This window comes from Sus scrofa, chromosome 13, assembly GCF_000003025.6.
Source record: "Sus scrofa isolate TJ Tabasco breed Duroc chromosome 13, Sscrofa11.1, whole genome shotgun sequence".
Lineage (NCBI taxonomy): Eukaryota > Metazoa > Chordata > Mammalia > Artiodactyla > Suidae > Sus > Sus scrofa.
The window spans coordinates 140,859,478-140,875,094 of record NC_010455.5 but is presented as its reverse complement, the minus strand read 5'-3'; the positions used below and the strand labels follow the sequence as shown (position 1 = coordinate 140,875,094).

Below are 15,617 nucleotides of genomic sequence, written 5' to 3'. Positions count from 1 at the left end.
GATAGTGTAAATTGGTAATTCTAAAGTCATTTGAAATTATCAAGAATCCTTAAATGCTCATTTTTTTAATATAGTAACTCTATTTCTAGGATTTCATTTTAAGATAATCAGATTGCGTATGAATGATTGATTTAGAAATACTTCCCTGCTACATTACAATTACAAAATTGGGGGAGTCTTACATGTCTAACAGTAAGGGATGGGTTAAATAAATGATAATGAATCTATTGGTTTCAATCCTGTGTAGCCATGGAAAGTCATATTTCTGAAGTCTATATGCTGGCCACAATAGAAAGTTAAATGGAGAAAAGCAGTACATGCAACTAAATAGGAAATTACACCAATGTTTGTATTTGGTGCTGTGAAGCCTGGGCAAATCGCTTCTTTTATGCCTCACATGGGAGTAGGTTAATAGTAGTTATGCCTGGGTGGTAGGATAGCAAATGATTTTTATTTCCTTCAGATTTCACATTTTAACGTTGAGTACATATATATTAGTTTCATGTGGCTGCTGTAACAAATTACTGCAAACTTTATTGCTTAAACAACAAAGTTATGCTCTTACAGTTCTAGAGTCTAGATGTCTGAAATCAGTTTCCCTGGGCTGAAATCAAGGTGTCAGCAGGGCCATGCTCCCTGCAGAAACTCTAGAGAAAAGGTGTTCCTTGCCTCCTCCAGCCTCAGGTGGCTGCTGGCACCCTTTGGCTTGTGGCCACATCACTCCTGTCTCTGACTCCGTGGTCACACTGCCTTCTCCTCTTTCGTCTGTATCAAATAGCCCTCTGCCTCTCTCTTTTAAGGATACCTGTGATTGGATTTAGGGCCCACCTGAATAATTCACGAGACTCTCCTCATTTCAAAAGCCTTAATCACGCCTGTAAAGACCCTTTTTCCAAATAAGGTAACATTTCCAGGTTCTGGAAATTGGGACCTGATCTCTTTGGGAATAACAATTTAGCCTACTATCCTACATTTTAATTTTTATCAGGAAAAAAAAATTTATCTTAGGAAAAATTCAATTTGGGTCAGATTGATTCAGCTAAAATTATTATACCCAAGATACAAAAAAGTGGCTTATGTAAGGGCTTTAAGGAAGGTATTGAGGTATTAAATTTTATGTTGAAATCATGTCTTTATGTTTCAGTCTCCCTCATTAAACTGTAAGCTCACTGAGGACAGAAACAGTGTTAATTTTATTCATTATTGTGCTTCCTTTCTCTGCTCTCCAGCTACAGGGGAATGTGACTGTCACCTCGTCAACATTTGCTAGTAGGTTGGCTGACCTACACACATCATTTGAAGGGTCACTGGAGATGGGTCACTGGTGTGTGGCAACAGGCAGAGCTAATGGGCTTTGGGCTCAAGGTGGCTGCCAAGGGGGCAGTGATCAGCTGTCCTGGTGTGCCAGGGACTCCCCCACTTTTAGCTCTGAAAAGCCCTGTGTCCTAGAAACTCAATCTCGGGCAAACCAGGCTGCTTGGTCACCCTACCAGGAGCGCAAAGTTGAGGGGAGCTGCCTCAGCAAAGCTGGTGTTCCTCAGGGTGGAGGTAGGGTCCTTGCATGGTACTGTCCTGGAAGTGTGGTCAAAATGGGAATGTTGGGCATTTTCAGATGCAAAGCAAAACATGGACTCATTCATTTGTTTCATTCAACCAAGGTCTATTGATCACCTACTATGTATATCAGGCAGGCACATTTCCAAGGGATAGGAATTTAATGGTAAGCAAGACAGATAAAATCCTAGCTGTCATGAAACTTATACTGTAATGAAGGAAATAGATGATAAATATAAAGTATAGCTCTATAATGCGACCTGTTGATAAGTACTGTGAAGAAAATGCAAGGCAAAGGACAGGGAATGATGGGAACTGCTTTTTTTTGGTAGGATAGTCAAAGATCACTCTCTGAGGTGATATTTGAACAGAGACAAGGATGAAGTGAGGGAACAAAGAGTGCAAATACCTGGTGGAAGAGGGTACCAAGAAGAAATAGCAGGGGCAAAGGCCCTAGTCAAGGGCATGCTGAACATGCCTGAGAGAACACATAGAGGCCAGCCTGGCCCATGGGGAGCAGCCAGGAGGAAATGATAGGAGACAGGCAGTTTGCAGATGGGCCATGTCATGTAGTCATGCTTGCCACCATGGGTGTGACAGACAGGTAGCTACAACTGTCTGGAAGACAACAGTGCTTATCTCTGGAGACTGATGGCCTGCAGTTGGAGGGAAAGCTAATTTTCTTCTCGGTATTCCTTTGACTGCGTTGCATTTTAAAAGTCATGTGCATGGATTACTTTTTAATCTAATAGCTTAAAATAATTAAAAATGAAAAAGTAGATTTATAATAATTTTAAAATAATTAATACAAAATAAAGGGTAAAAACTGAGTTGTGCCTGGAGTGCAGTTGGAAAGGAGAGCCACAGGTTGTTTGTCCATCCTCGTGATGGAGCTGCCTAGACTGCAGGACTTGAGCTACAGGGGCTGAGGCAGTGTCAGGTAAACAGAGGAAACAAGAGCCTGGACCCCAGAGTCCAGCCTTCGCCAGACTCCTCAAAGGGAAGGAAGCTGGTCTTACTGATACTAATTGGAAGAGAACAAATATTCAACCTAGGTCTTTTAAGATTTAACCATTAGCAAGATTGGCTTGGTATGTGTACACTATTATATATGGAATGGATGGTCAACAGGGACCTGCTGTGTGGCACAGGAAACTCTACCCAATATTCGGTGATAATCTATATGGGAAAAGAATCTGAAAAAGAATAGTTGTGTGTATACGTATAACTGAATCACTTTGTTGTGCAGCAGAAATTATCACAACATTGTAAATCAGCTATACTTCCATAAAACTTTAAAAAAATGAAACAAATAAAGGATTGGCTTAGCCAACGTTGAATGAAATTCTCTTTCAGGCCAAAAATTGGGGTAGGCAAATTTTCCACTCCCTTCCCTTAATTCCCCAGCGATGAGTTCTTCTCTTCTAATAGGGGAATATAAAGAGAGCGAAAAATAGCTTTGCAGTGAGCCGACCCCTCCGGGAGAAAAATGAAGATCTAGAGAGCTTGCAAATAGGATTGGGGTGTGATGGGGAGAGGCTGTGAATAATGAAATAAACACCAGTCCCAAGTGGAACTGCAGGCATCAGGGGTGAGCCTGCCCAGCCTCTTGGAACAAAGATGACTAACAGCTTCCTAAAACATTAAAGGAACTTTCCATGAGGGCTATTAAATTGATCTACACCTTTATTCCCCAGACACATTTTTATAAAGTAGGGGAAGAGCAGGAGGCTTGGGGCAGGGGTGTATGTGAAGCTTTGCCACGCTCATCCTAGTTTTGCAGAGGAAGAGAAGCCTCCTTCGCTCCCCCTGTGCCGAATAGACTGTGGGAGGGTCCATGCCACTTTCCTCCACCCCTCCTTCCTCTGGAACTCTCTTCCTTCACTCGCCTTATGAGGCTCTCCCAGCCTTGGGAGAACAAGGTCATTAGATCTCAGAGGCAAAGCTCTTATCCTGCTGAGAGGGCACGTCCTTAGGTCTTCCCTTCTTCCTAGCATCAACATCAGGCTGCGGAGGGGCGGGGGGCGGGGGGGTGTGTGTGTCAAGGAATAGCCTCAGGCTGGGTAGGGAGGGGCTTTTACACCCCAAAAGACAGCTGGCTGAGTAAAAGCGGGGCCACCCTGTCATCTCCATCTCACTCCATCTCCCTGTCTCTGTTTCTCCCCGTGGGAGTCTCTGTGACTCTGTTACACAGGACACACCCCAGATTCCACCTATTCTTTACCAGATACCTACTTACCCACCATCTGAGGTTGCACAGAGACCCCATGTGCCATACTATTATGCGCTTCCCATCGTGAACCCTCAAATTTTAGCCGTTTTCCTAGAAGATCTTGCCTGTTGGAAGGTTGACCTCTAGTCATGGTTGGGAGGCTGGAGTACCAGGAACCTGTATGAAACCCGCAGACACGGGTGGCCACCTTCTGGAGCACTCACCAGGCTGCTGCATTTCCTCTCCGCAGGAGGCGGTGTCGCATTGCCCAGAAGAAGGCCAATTGGCCCGAATCCAAAATGTTATCCAGGAGCTCCCCCCATCCCATTACAGGTAAGAATCCTTGGTGGAAACAACTCAGCCTCTCAATGTGATGTAATACCATAGACACAAGCTGGCAGCATAAGAGGGAACAAATCAGTGGACAGTGACCTTCCCGGGGCATTTTGAGGTGAGTGAACAGGTCACTTTATCAGAGTGAGTTGATGCCTGACCAGAGACATTGGCGGAAAAGGGCAGCCCATGTCCAAGTTACTTTTGGGACACCCCTCAGAGCCCCACAAGAAATCATTCTGATCACACAAGCCAGCCTCAAAGAGATATTCTAGATTCTTACTCAAGTTCACAGCATAACTGAATCTATGGAAAGCAAGATGGTTTTTAAATAGGGTTTGAGTGTTGCTCTCGGGCATTTGGTTGACCAGTCTCTACATGCTCATCAGTGGTATCCCTTACATCCCCTCATCCTTTCATTTCATACTCACAGTTTTACCCTAAATTGTACCACCTTTCCCACTGTTCTCTAAGCCTGCCCATGTTTTTGCTTTTGGGGGCCACATGCACAGCATATGGAAATTCCCAGGCCAGGGGCTGAATCAGAGCTGCAGCTGCTGGCCTATGCCACAGCCACAGCAATGTCAGATCCCCAACCCACTAAGGATCCACTGAGGATGCCAGGGATCGAACCCGAATCTTCATGGATGCTAGTTGGATTCTTTTCCGCTGAGCCACAAGGGAACTTCCTGCCCATCTTTTACAAGGGGGCAAATTTTGATGTGGAACAAGAAAGAACTTCCCGGCGGTAATAGACATCATTCACCCATGAAGTGAACTCCCTAACAAGCACCAAGGTACCTGCAGCTAGAAGAATTACAGTGGGAGCTGAGATGAGCTTTCAGACAGCGTGGTGGAGATGCTGCCTGGTGAAGGAGGCACAGGCTCCAGTGCTGTGAGTCCCAGTTCTGTCCCTGGCTGGTGCCTCAAGGGCCTCAGCTGATTTCTATTGTGATGGTCTCTTCCCCACCCGTAGCTAGCACATCCAGAGCCAAGAAAATCACTCCTCATCCATCTTGACATCTTCTTGATAGTCCTCCAAAATTCATGAGATAGAAACATTCAGAGTCTCTTAAATTCAAACTTAGATATTATCTCCAGATGTCAGGCTTCACACAGGCTCTGATGTTTCTTCCTTTGTTTTTTGTTTGTTTCTTTGGATTTTGGTCGGTTGGTTTTTTAAATGAACCATTACAGGACCTTGGAATACCTGATTCGACACCTGGCCCACATCGCCTCCTTCAGCAGCAAGACCAACATGCATGCCAGGAACCTGGCCCTGGTGTGGGCGCCAAATCTCCTCAGGTAACCACCAACCCCTGACCTTCTCACCACCCCAGTCCCCAGTTCAAACAAAGACTAGATTCTTCAAAAGTGAAACACCTTGAAGACAAACCTTTGGCTTAGTGGTTATCTGGCACACATGGGAATTCAAGGTGATTTTTTTTTTTGGGGGGGGGGGTCTTTTTTGCCATTTCTAGGGCGTTTCCCATGGCATATGGAAGTTCCCAGGCTAGGGGTCGAATCAGAGCTGTAGATGCTGGCCTACGCCAGAGCCACAACAATGCCAGATCCAAGCCACATCTGCCACCTACATCACAGCTCACAGCACGGGATCCTTAACCCACTGAGCAAGGCCAGGGATCAAACCCGCAACCTCATGGTTCCTAGTCAGATTCGTTAACCACTGGGCCACGACGGGAACTCCTCAAGGTGATTTTTAAATAGCCTTTGCCTGCTAATCTTGGAAATTCTGGAACCCAGAGGTATTTTCTGGCTGCAACTGAGATGTGGCCAATGTTATGGGTCTATATTATAATTTCCTGAAAAGGACTTTCTTGGTCATTGGGGCTCCTTGGCTTTTGTTGGTTTTGGTGGGTTCCCAGCTGACCATAACCTGAATGAACTGCTTCATATAACTCCATAAATAATGACCTGCCCTTAGAATAATTGGGTTGAGGTGGAAGGGGATGCTCTAAAGAAAAAAAAAAAATCAGTTCCTGTATATCACTAATAGAGTGTTTGCAGTCTGGCAGTGGATAATTCCTGGCAACCCTTTGCATTATGTCCAGTGTGCTGGGCTTCACAGCCTTTGAAAAGTCCCTTTAATGTATCTTAAATATTTAAAATACTCTACAGATTAAAAAACTGTAGTCCTTAAGGAGCTGGAGTTTATACAAAAGGCCTGCTGACTCCCCCTTAGGCTTCAGGTGGTAGCACAGACTCATTCACTGAATGTGTTTCTTTCATGGTTCAGGTCCAAAGAAATTGAAGCCACTGGTTGCAATGGAGATGCAGCCTTCCTTGCAGTCCGGGTTCAGCAGGTGGTGATTGAATTCATACTGAATCATGTAGATCAAATCTTTAACAACGGCTCACCTGGGTCTCTGGATAACGATGGTATGGCTCTTCCTGGCATACACCATGCCCGCCTACCCTCCTTCCTTGCCTTAGTCACAGGGCCCCAGAGTAAGTTAGGGTGGGCTGGATTCTAGTTCCAGTTGTCAGCTCTCTGTGTGTGTGTGTGTGCTGACTACACTGCATGTCAGTGTCTGGGGATTGTTCATTCTTATAAGTGTACCTATACAGCACAAGTGTGATGTGTTTTCTTGTGGCTGTAGCATGTTTCTGACAAGTTGCAGACATGGCCTATCCCATGAATGTGGTGAACTCAATAGCATTCAGATTTGAATGAGGTGTGGTTTTTTGGTTGTGGGTTTTTTGTTTTGTTTTTTTGTTTTTGGCTATGCCCGCAGCATGTGAAATTTCCCTGGCCACGGATCAAACTTGAGCCACAGCAGTGACAACGACAGATCCTTAACCACTAGGACCCCAAGGAACTCCTTAGTGAGTTCTCTTTTTTGTCTTTTTTTAGGGGTGCACCTGCAGCATTTGGAGGTTCCCAGGCTAGGGTTCGAATTGGAGCCATAGATGCTGGCCTACACCACAGCCACAGCAACGTCAGATCTGAACTGAGTCTGTGACCTACACCACAGCTCGTGGCAACTCCGGATGCTTAACCAACTGAGTGAGGTCAGGGATTGAACCTGCATCCTCATGGATGCGTAGTCAGATTCATTTCCACTGAGCCACAAAGGGAACTCCCTTAGTGAGTTCTTAAACTCATCCTACTATTATATCTAGAGGCACTGGTGATATTCTTATCTTTAATTATTAAATTTCGTCTTTACTTTCAGTATGATATTTCAGAAGTCTTTTTTTTTTTTTTTTTTTGCTTTGTAGAGCCACACTGTGGCATATGGAAGTTCCCAGACTAGGGGTCCAATCGGAGCTGCTGCTGCCAGCCTACATCACACCCACTGCAATGCCAGATTTGAGCCGTATCCAAGACCTATGCCACAAATTGTGGCAATGCAGGATCCTTAACCCACTGAGTGAGGCCAGTGATCAGACTCCATCCTCATGGATACTAGTCGGGTTGTTAACCCCCTGAGCCACAGCAGGAACTCCCGAGAAGTCTTAAGTGAATGAGTCAAGAGGCGTTCTGCTCATACTCACATGTATATTCAGAATGCCTTCTCTTCCTAAGAATTTATTGAGTGCTTACTTTGTTCTGCCCTGCACTAGGCACTAGGCATACAACAATGAGTGTGTGGTTGTGTGCCTGTGGGCGTGTACTAGCTAGCACTGAAACCCGAAGTAGCCACAATGTGAGAAAAATACAGCTATTTCAGGCTGGAGGTAGTGAGAAGAAAGATGTGATGTTTTAGTCCTCACAATAACATAGTTAACCCTAAGGATGAATTCGTTTATGCACCTTGAACTCATATGAGCCTAATTTGTAAAAATAAAAAATCCAGCTGTCAAGGAGCCTGGTTAACTGCCATTTGTTTAAGAGTGGTTTTCCAACATTAGTGTATGTCACATAACCTGGACACAGATCACTAGACTTCATCCCCGGAGTTTCTGATTCAGCATGTCTGCGGTGCTGCTGAAAATTTTCTTTTTTTTTTTCTTTTCTTTTTTTTTTGTCTTTTCTAGGGCCACTCCCACGGCATATGGAGGTTCCCAGGCTAGGGGTCTAATCAGAGCTGTAGCCGCTGGCCTATGCCAGAGCCACAGCAACCCGGGATCCAAGCCGTGTCTGCAACCTACAGCACAGCTCACGGCAACGCCGGATCCTTAACCCACTGAGCGAGGCCAGGATCGAACCTGCAACCTCATGGTTCCTAGTTGGATTCATTAACCACTGAGCCACGATGGGAACTCCAAAGGGGGTTTTCTTTTTGTTTTTGTCTTTTCTAGGGCCGCACCCATGGCATATGGAGGTTCCCAGGCTAGGAGTCCAATTGGAGCTGCAGCCGCCAGCCTACATCTCAGCTCCCGGCAATGCCAGATCCTTAACCCACTGAGCGAGGCCAGGGATCGAATCTGCAACCTTGTCATTTGTAGTCAGATTCTTTAACCACTGAGCCATGACGGGAACTCCTGAAAATTTTATTTCTAACAAGTTTCCCGGTGATGCTGCTGCTGCTGGTCAGGGTCCACACTTGGAGAACCCGTAATGTGGGAGAACCAAATCTGCAAGATATTTGTGTTAGCTGATCAAAGTGTTCTTTTCCAGTTCAGCTAAAATACTTGGGAAAGTCAATTAGCCATCAGAGTATTCAACTGAAATTAATCTCAAATTTCGATTTCTTGTATAATTGTTCCCACCCCTATCCTGTCCTCTGTGTGGTTTATGATCTTTCTTTAAAAAAATTTTTTTTGACTTAGAATTCACATACCATAAAATTCACTGCTTTAATCATTTTAAAGTGTACATTTCAGTGGTTTTTAGTGTATTCACAGAATTGTGCAGCCACCACCACTATCTAATTCCAGAATATTGTCATCATTCCAAAAAAGAAACCCCACACCCATTAAACAGTCAGTCCATGTCTTTCCCTCCCCCAGACTCTGGCAGCCATTAATCTGCCTTCTGTTTCTGTGTATTTGCCTCTTCTGCACATTTCATATAAGTGAAATCATATAACATGTGGTCTTTGGTGACTGACTCCTTTCACTTAGCATATGTTTTCATGTGTTGGCATTTCATTTTTTTATGGCTGGATAATATTCTATTGTATGGATATACCACATTTTATCCATTCACCAGTTGATGGACAATTGGATTGTTTCTATTTTTGGGTTGTCGTGACTAATTAATATTGCTGTGAACATTCATGTATAGGTTTTCATGTGAATGTGTTTTTAATACTCTTGGCTATATGCCTAGGAGTGGCTGATATTTCTTTTATCTTTAACTCTCCCATTACAGATGTATTTTTTATGGTAGCTATATAAATCTTTTCTGAAAGTAAATGAGAAATAATATACATTCATTCACTCATCATTTTGAGGCAACCAACAATTTAGTGGGGACTTATTCTGTGCCCAGACCTTTGGCAGGCACTCCACATACATCATCTCATTGACTTATCACAACAACTGTCATAAAGTTGTTATCAACCTTATTTTATACATTAAGAACCAGAGAACCAGAAAAGCTTAGTAACTGCCCAGAGCCACAAGCTGGTCACTGGTAGGCAGAACATTGAACCTAAATCTTCCAGCCTGTGCTGTTTTCCTTACCTTGTGCTTCCTCTGTGAGGAAAAACGATAAATAAACCATTGTGAAGAATTAATGACTTTGGGGAAATGTTCTTCTTGACAGCAAATTCCATTCGTAACTGTTAGTGTTAAGGATGTTCCTAATTCCAACCTGGAAATGCCTGTTCCCTTTATGACCATTGCCTGAATCAGCTTGTATCCTACATATTGAAATCCAGTTTCCTCATGAGCCTTTAACTCTTGATTGCCTCCAATTTTTACCATTCAGTGCTTTTAAATGTTCTTGTTGTGAATTTTTATTGACTTTGGTCCCATACTTAATGTTTACGCAAAAGGGAATAAGCCATACCCTCTGGAATTTGAGATTTAGAAATAGGGTTCTATTTTAAATTGAAAAGATCTTAGAAGTTATAGAATCCAACACCTTTAATTGATAAATGAGAGCAATGAGGCCAGAGAGACTGGGATATACCCAAGGTTTATTAAGCCATAAATATGTATTGAGCACCTCCTGTGTGGTTCTGGGCACTGTTCAGATGCTGGGGATACATCAGTGCTCCAAACGGCAAAGGCCCTGCCCTGCAGAGAGCTATGGCCTGGTTGGAAAGACAAACAATAAATGAGTTTTCAAATAAATACATTATCGGAGTTCCCATTGTGGCTCAGTGTTTTAACGAACCTGACGAATAGCCATTAGGATTCAGGTTCAATCCCTGGGCTCTGCTCAGTGGATTAAGGATCCAGTGTTGCCATGAGCTGTGGTGTAGGCCAGCAGCTGCAGCTCCGATTCGAACCCTAGCCTGGGAATGTCCATATGCCTAGGGTGCAGCCCTAAAAAGATTAATTAGTTAATTAATTAATTATCACTTCAAAGACAATAAATGCTGTGAAGAAAGTACAGCAGGGTAATGCAATGGTCAGTGACTTGGGGTATAATTTTGGTACAGAGTGGACATGGTCTCTGAGGAAGTGATCTTTGACCTGAGGCCTGAACGACGAAGGGATCCAGCCATATGAGGATCTGGGGGACGAATGTTCCAAGCATGGAGACCTGGTTGTGTAAGAGCTCTGAGGTGGAAAGGAGCTCACTGCCTTGTAGAAAGTCAGCCCTTGTAGCGAGAGGCAACACAGCCTCCAAAGTGGGCGCCCCACCCTAGGAGGTGCCAAAGACCAAAGCACCAATGTATGGCTGTTGGAAGAGACTGTTAGAATTTTTTTTCCATTGGTTTTATTATATACTTTGTAATTTCTCTGGTGTTGTATGTTTTTTATTACACATAACACAAGTAGAGTGGTATATAGTCTCTTGGTGTACCATAGCTGAGTGCGGCTACCTCTGTGGCTCAGCACACATTCCCACCTGACCAAAGCACTAGGCAGTTTCCAGGAGTAAATACCCACTGCTATTACTTAGGCCCACAGTACATGCTCAATATGCTTTTTGTGTGAATGAATGGATGAATGAATGGTCCATCTCTGAAAAGTATAGGAAGTGCCCGCTACCTTTGGAAGCGCCTGTGTGCCCTCTGGCCGGTCTGGCCAGGACGGCTGTCATATTCTTGTGGGCAGCCTTTGTCCCAGACCCCACCATGCCCAAGAGAAGCCCCTGACAGGAAGTCAGGAATAGAGGGGCTATGGATGGGGGTTCTGGCTGGACCTGGAACATAGGCCTCCTTCCATGAACTCAATGGGATCTTCTCCCCCTTTACAGAAAACCGGCCCATCATGAAGAGCCTGACCTTGCCAGCCCTCTCGCTGCCCATGAAGTTGGTGAGTCTGGAGGAAGCTCAGGCCCGGAGCCTGGCCACTAACCATCCTGCTCGGAAGGAAAGAAGAGAGAATAGCCTGCCTGAGATTGTCCCTCCCATGGGCACCCTCTTCCACACTGTCCTTGAGTTACCAGACAACAAGTAAGTGGCCTACTTTCAATTTCTGGGAGATATGTGGATGGTGAGGGATAGAGGAAGAAGTGATAGGGTTTCTGGGCTGTGATGGCAGCATGGACAGGGTGTGTGGCCTGGGTTGGGGTGTAACGAAGCCTCCCAGAAGAGAAGGGAGCTGTCTCCATAACAGTCACTGATGCCTTCACTCACTGCCCCAAAGTCATCAAGACCTTCATCTCCCGCTAGAGACCCCCCCACCCTGTACCATGGTGGAGGTAGGGCTCATAGGTGTTAAGAATCATAATTAAAATCCCTTAATCCTTAGTTTAGGCAAAAATAGGCTTGGCATTTTCAAGAGGAAATTTGCTAAAAACAAAACTTGACCCACTCCTCCATGGGACATGACACAAGGCACAGAGATGGATAGAAGACAAGGTGACAGAGAGCGCCACTCTGACTGAGAGCTCTGAGCACGTGGCACTTGGGGACATGCATCCCTGCTTCTGTTCCTCTTCTCTTACCTGTCAGAGTCCTTCCTTCCTCCTTTCTCCTTCTCACTCCCTCTGTTGTAACCCTGGTCTGCATACACCCCTCTTCCCCTCCTACCTCCCCATCCCAACCCACTGTGAAAAGGAGGCAGTGACTGAAGCAGGAGTCCTAAATTCTAGGCAGATAGTAGGTGGAAGGGCTGATCAGCAATCTTTTCACTGAAGAGTGTCATCCTGCTGTTTGGTCCGTGAAAGGGGGTGTGGAAACAGACCCCTTGTCAGAGTCTTCCCCATGGTGGCGTGGCTGGTTCCCTCTCAGGAGGGAGAAAGGGCACTGCCACATTGCACAGCTGTAGGGGGCACCTGCCACACTGCGTGCTCTGGGAAAGGCACCTGGAACTCACCTGGCGAAATACCCCTCCATTTCCTGGAGTGCAGGGATGGCGCTCTCTCAATACTGAGCCCCACTGCTCCTCCCCATAAATCCCTGGAGAACAAGACTTCCAGGGATCAGGGAGAAGAGTCCCTCGGAAGGACCATCAAGTGCATTTTCCCTGAGCTTTCATCTACATCCGGGGTGCACTATACCTCAAGGTATTCGATCTTATAAAATCCACCGAAGGCCAAGGGCTTGAAAACATCAGACCAGATCCTAAAGAAACCACTAAACACTGCAGATCTATCTCAGAGGAATCGTGAAAACATGCTGGGCTTGAGATCTGGATGTTCTGTGAGAACCCTGCATTTGTGGTACCTACAAGTTGCAGTTTCATCCCAAACTTTATGAAGTCTGATGGCTGGGTGAGCCAGAGCCAGACAAGGCCATTGTGGTGACCTCTGGTGGCACCAGGCCCTCTGGGCCCAATCTAGCACTCAACCCTGCCTCATCAGGGAAATGAGAGACAAAGCCAGAAAAACAGTGACTGCCCTCTGCCTTTCTCTGCAATGACCGCTGACCACACCCAGCAGCCTATAACTCTCCGAGGCCAGGCTTTCTTCCATGCAGCTTTCTTACCCACCCCCTTTTCAGTCCAAAAAGGCCTTCACCAGCCCTCTCCTCCCCTATGAGGTCCCAGCAGTGTGGCAGCAGTGCAGGGAGCATAACAGGACTGAGGTCTCTGGCTTTCACTGTTTGCTCCTGTAAGGGCTAGGTGTCTTTGAAAACCAGGGACTAAAGTACTTCCCAGAATTCCTACTGGAATTCCCAGAACTGTGGTAGTCTGTGATCTCTGAGTCTCCCACTGACCCCTGCCTCTGTTAGCCCTCACCCCGCCTGTAATAGAACATCTTTGCCCCTTTCTCTGGGGAATATGGTCCTTCATGCTGATTCACCAGTGGCATCCCCAGACAGGGTGAGCATCAGGCTCAACTTGGATTTTAGAAAGGAATTTCTTTCTTTTTGTTTTTGGCTTTTGTCTTTTCAGGGCCTCACCTGCGGCATATGGAGGTTCCCAGATTAGGGGTCGAATTGGAGCTACAGCTTCCAGCCTACACCACAGCCACAGCAATGCCAGATCTGAGCCACATCTGCAACCTACATCACAGCTCATGGCAATGCCAGATCCTTAACCCACTGAGCAGGGCCAGGGATCCAACACGCAACCTCATGGTCCCTAGTCGGATTCCTTTCCGCTGCGCCACCACAGGAACTCCTAGAGAGAAATTTCTTGCCATGTCAGAGCTGTTCATAACTAAGAACATGTTTGGAGTGTTCCTTCTCAATTTAAAAGTCCCATTGATGGTGTTCCCTTGTAGTGCAGAGGCCTTCACTGTTTACTGCTTGAGGTTGCTGCTGTGGCACAGGTTTGATCCCTGGCCCAGGAAACTTCCACATGTCAAAGACACAGACCAAAAAAACCAAAAAAACAAAAAACCAAAAAAACCAGTCCCATTGAGATGTCCAGTTACCAAATTAACCCCTATGGTTTGGCTCTTTTAGAAGAAAGCTCTCCAGTAAGTCAAAGAAATGGAAATCAATATTTAACCTGGGACGTTCTGGATCAGACTCCAAATCAAAGCTGAGCAGAAATGGGAGTGTATTTGTGAGAGGACAGAGGCTCTCAGGTAAGAATCAACAGCAGTTATGTTTATAAGATATATACATATGCACAACCTATTTTTTTTTGGCTGCACCTGTGGCATATGGAATCAGACTCAAGTTGTAGTTGCAACCTACGCCAGGATCCTGCTATACCATAAAGGAATTTCCCTATTATTTTTTTCAGTTCTGTTTCTTAAGTCTTTGGTTTGATTACATCAAACTCACTAACCCTGAAAGAGTAATTTATAAATTTACTAAAGAGTCTTTTTGGTTTTTTAAAAGAGTTTTTTTGTTTTTTGTTTTTTGTTTTTTTGTCTTTTTGTCTTCTTAGGGCCACACCCATGGCATATGGAGGTTCCCAGGCTAGGGGTTGAATTGGAGCTGCAGCTGCCAGCCTACACCACAGCCATAGCAACGTGGGGTCCAAGCCGCATCTGCAACCTACACCACAGCTCACAGCAATGCCGGATCCTTAACTCGCCATTGGGGTTCCTAGTCGGAAAATAATTTTAAATTTACAAAAATACACACAGAGAACCCATAAACCTTCACACAGTTCCCCAAAATGTTAACATATTGATAACTGTAATACAATGGTCAAAACCATAAAACGAATGTTGATATAATACTATTAAATAATTTACAGACCTTAATTATATTTGGCCAGTTGTTCTACTAATGTCCTTTGTCCGGCCTAGGATCCAATCCAGGAACCCGCATGGCATTTAGATGTCATGCCTCCTTAATCCTCCAACTTAGGACAGTTGCTCAGTCTTCCTGACCGTAACACTTTGGAAGCGTTTGGCCATTTATTTTGCAGACTCTACCTCAGTTTGGAGTTGTCTGATGTTTCCTCATGGTTAGATTCAGGTTATGAATTCTGTGCCTGACTCAGTGCATCGTGGTGGGGAGTGGGCAGGGCATGTGAGGTCACTGTTTTATCCTTGGTGTTGTTAACTTTGATCACTTGGTTAAAGTGTCATCTACAAGGTTGGTCCCTGTAAAGTTACTGTTTTTTCCTCTGCAATTAATAAGTTATCTTGTGGGAGATAGTTTCAGACTATGCAAATGCCCTTTTTTCCCCTGGTAGTTTCATCCATGAATTTGAATCTTATTCATTGAACTCTGCTGTGTGAAAGATCTGTTTCTTTCCCCCCAGGATCAAGGTCATGATTTTTAAACAGGGTTGCTGCCCTGTGGGAATGATATCTGAGTAGTAAATAGGAATTGATACAGGAGGGAACCACTATATAATAGGGAATATAACCAATCCTGCTGAATGTGGTGTCAGAAACAGAAGCCAAAAAAAATGTATCATAATGACTTTGAGGTTATAGATTGAAAGCATGATTTTTAAAAAATGAGGCAGGGAGTTCCCGTCATGGTGCAGTGGTTAACGAATCCGACTAGGAACCATGAGGTTGCGGGTTCGGTCCCTGCCCTTGCTCAGTGGGTTAACGATCTGGCGTTGCCGTGAGCTGTGGTGTAGGTTGCAGACGCGGCTTGGATCCCTCGTTGCTGTGGCTCTGGCA

General features: G+C 45.1%; 1 protein-coding gene across 2 annotated transcripts in view; it reads left to right on the top strand.

Moving 5' to 3' along the window:
* Positions 1-15,617, top strand: part of ARHGAP31 (Rho GTPase activating protein 31) — a 111,427-nt gene that overhangs the window by 73,410 nt on the left and 22,400 nt on the right. For both annotated transcript variants that reach the window (XM_021070330.1, XM_021070329.1), the window contains exons 4-8: positions 4,017-4,099; positions 5,297-5,404; positions 6,357-6,499; positions 11,385-11,583; positions 13,984-14,108. In XM_021070330.1, coding sequence (XP_020925989.1) covers positions 4,017-4,099; positions 5,297-5,404; positions 6,357-6,499; positions 11,385-11,583; positions 13,984-14,108 — 658 coding nt within the window. The remainder of the gene's footprint in view (positions 1-4,016; positions 4,100-5,296; positions 5,405-6,356; positions 6,500-11,384; positions 11,584-13,983; positions 14,109-15,617) is intronic.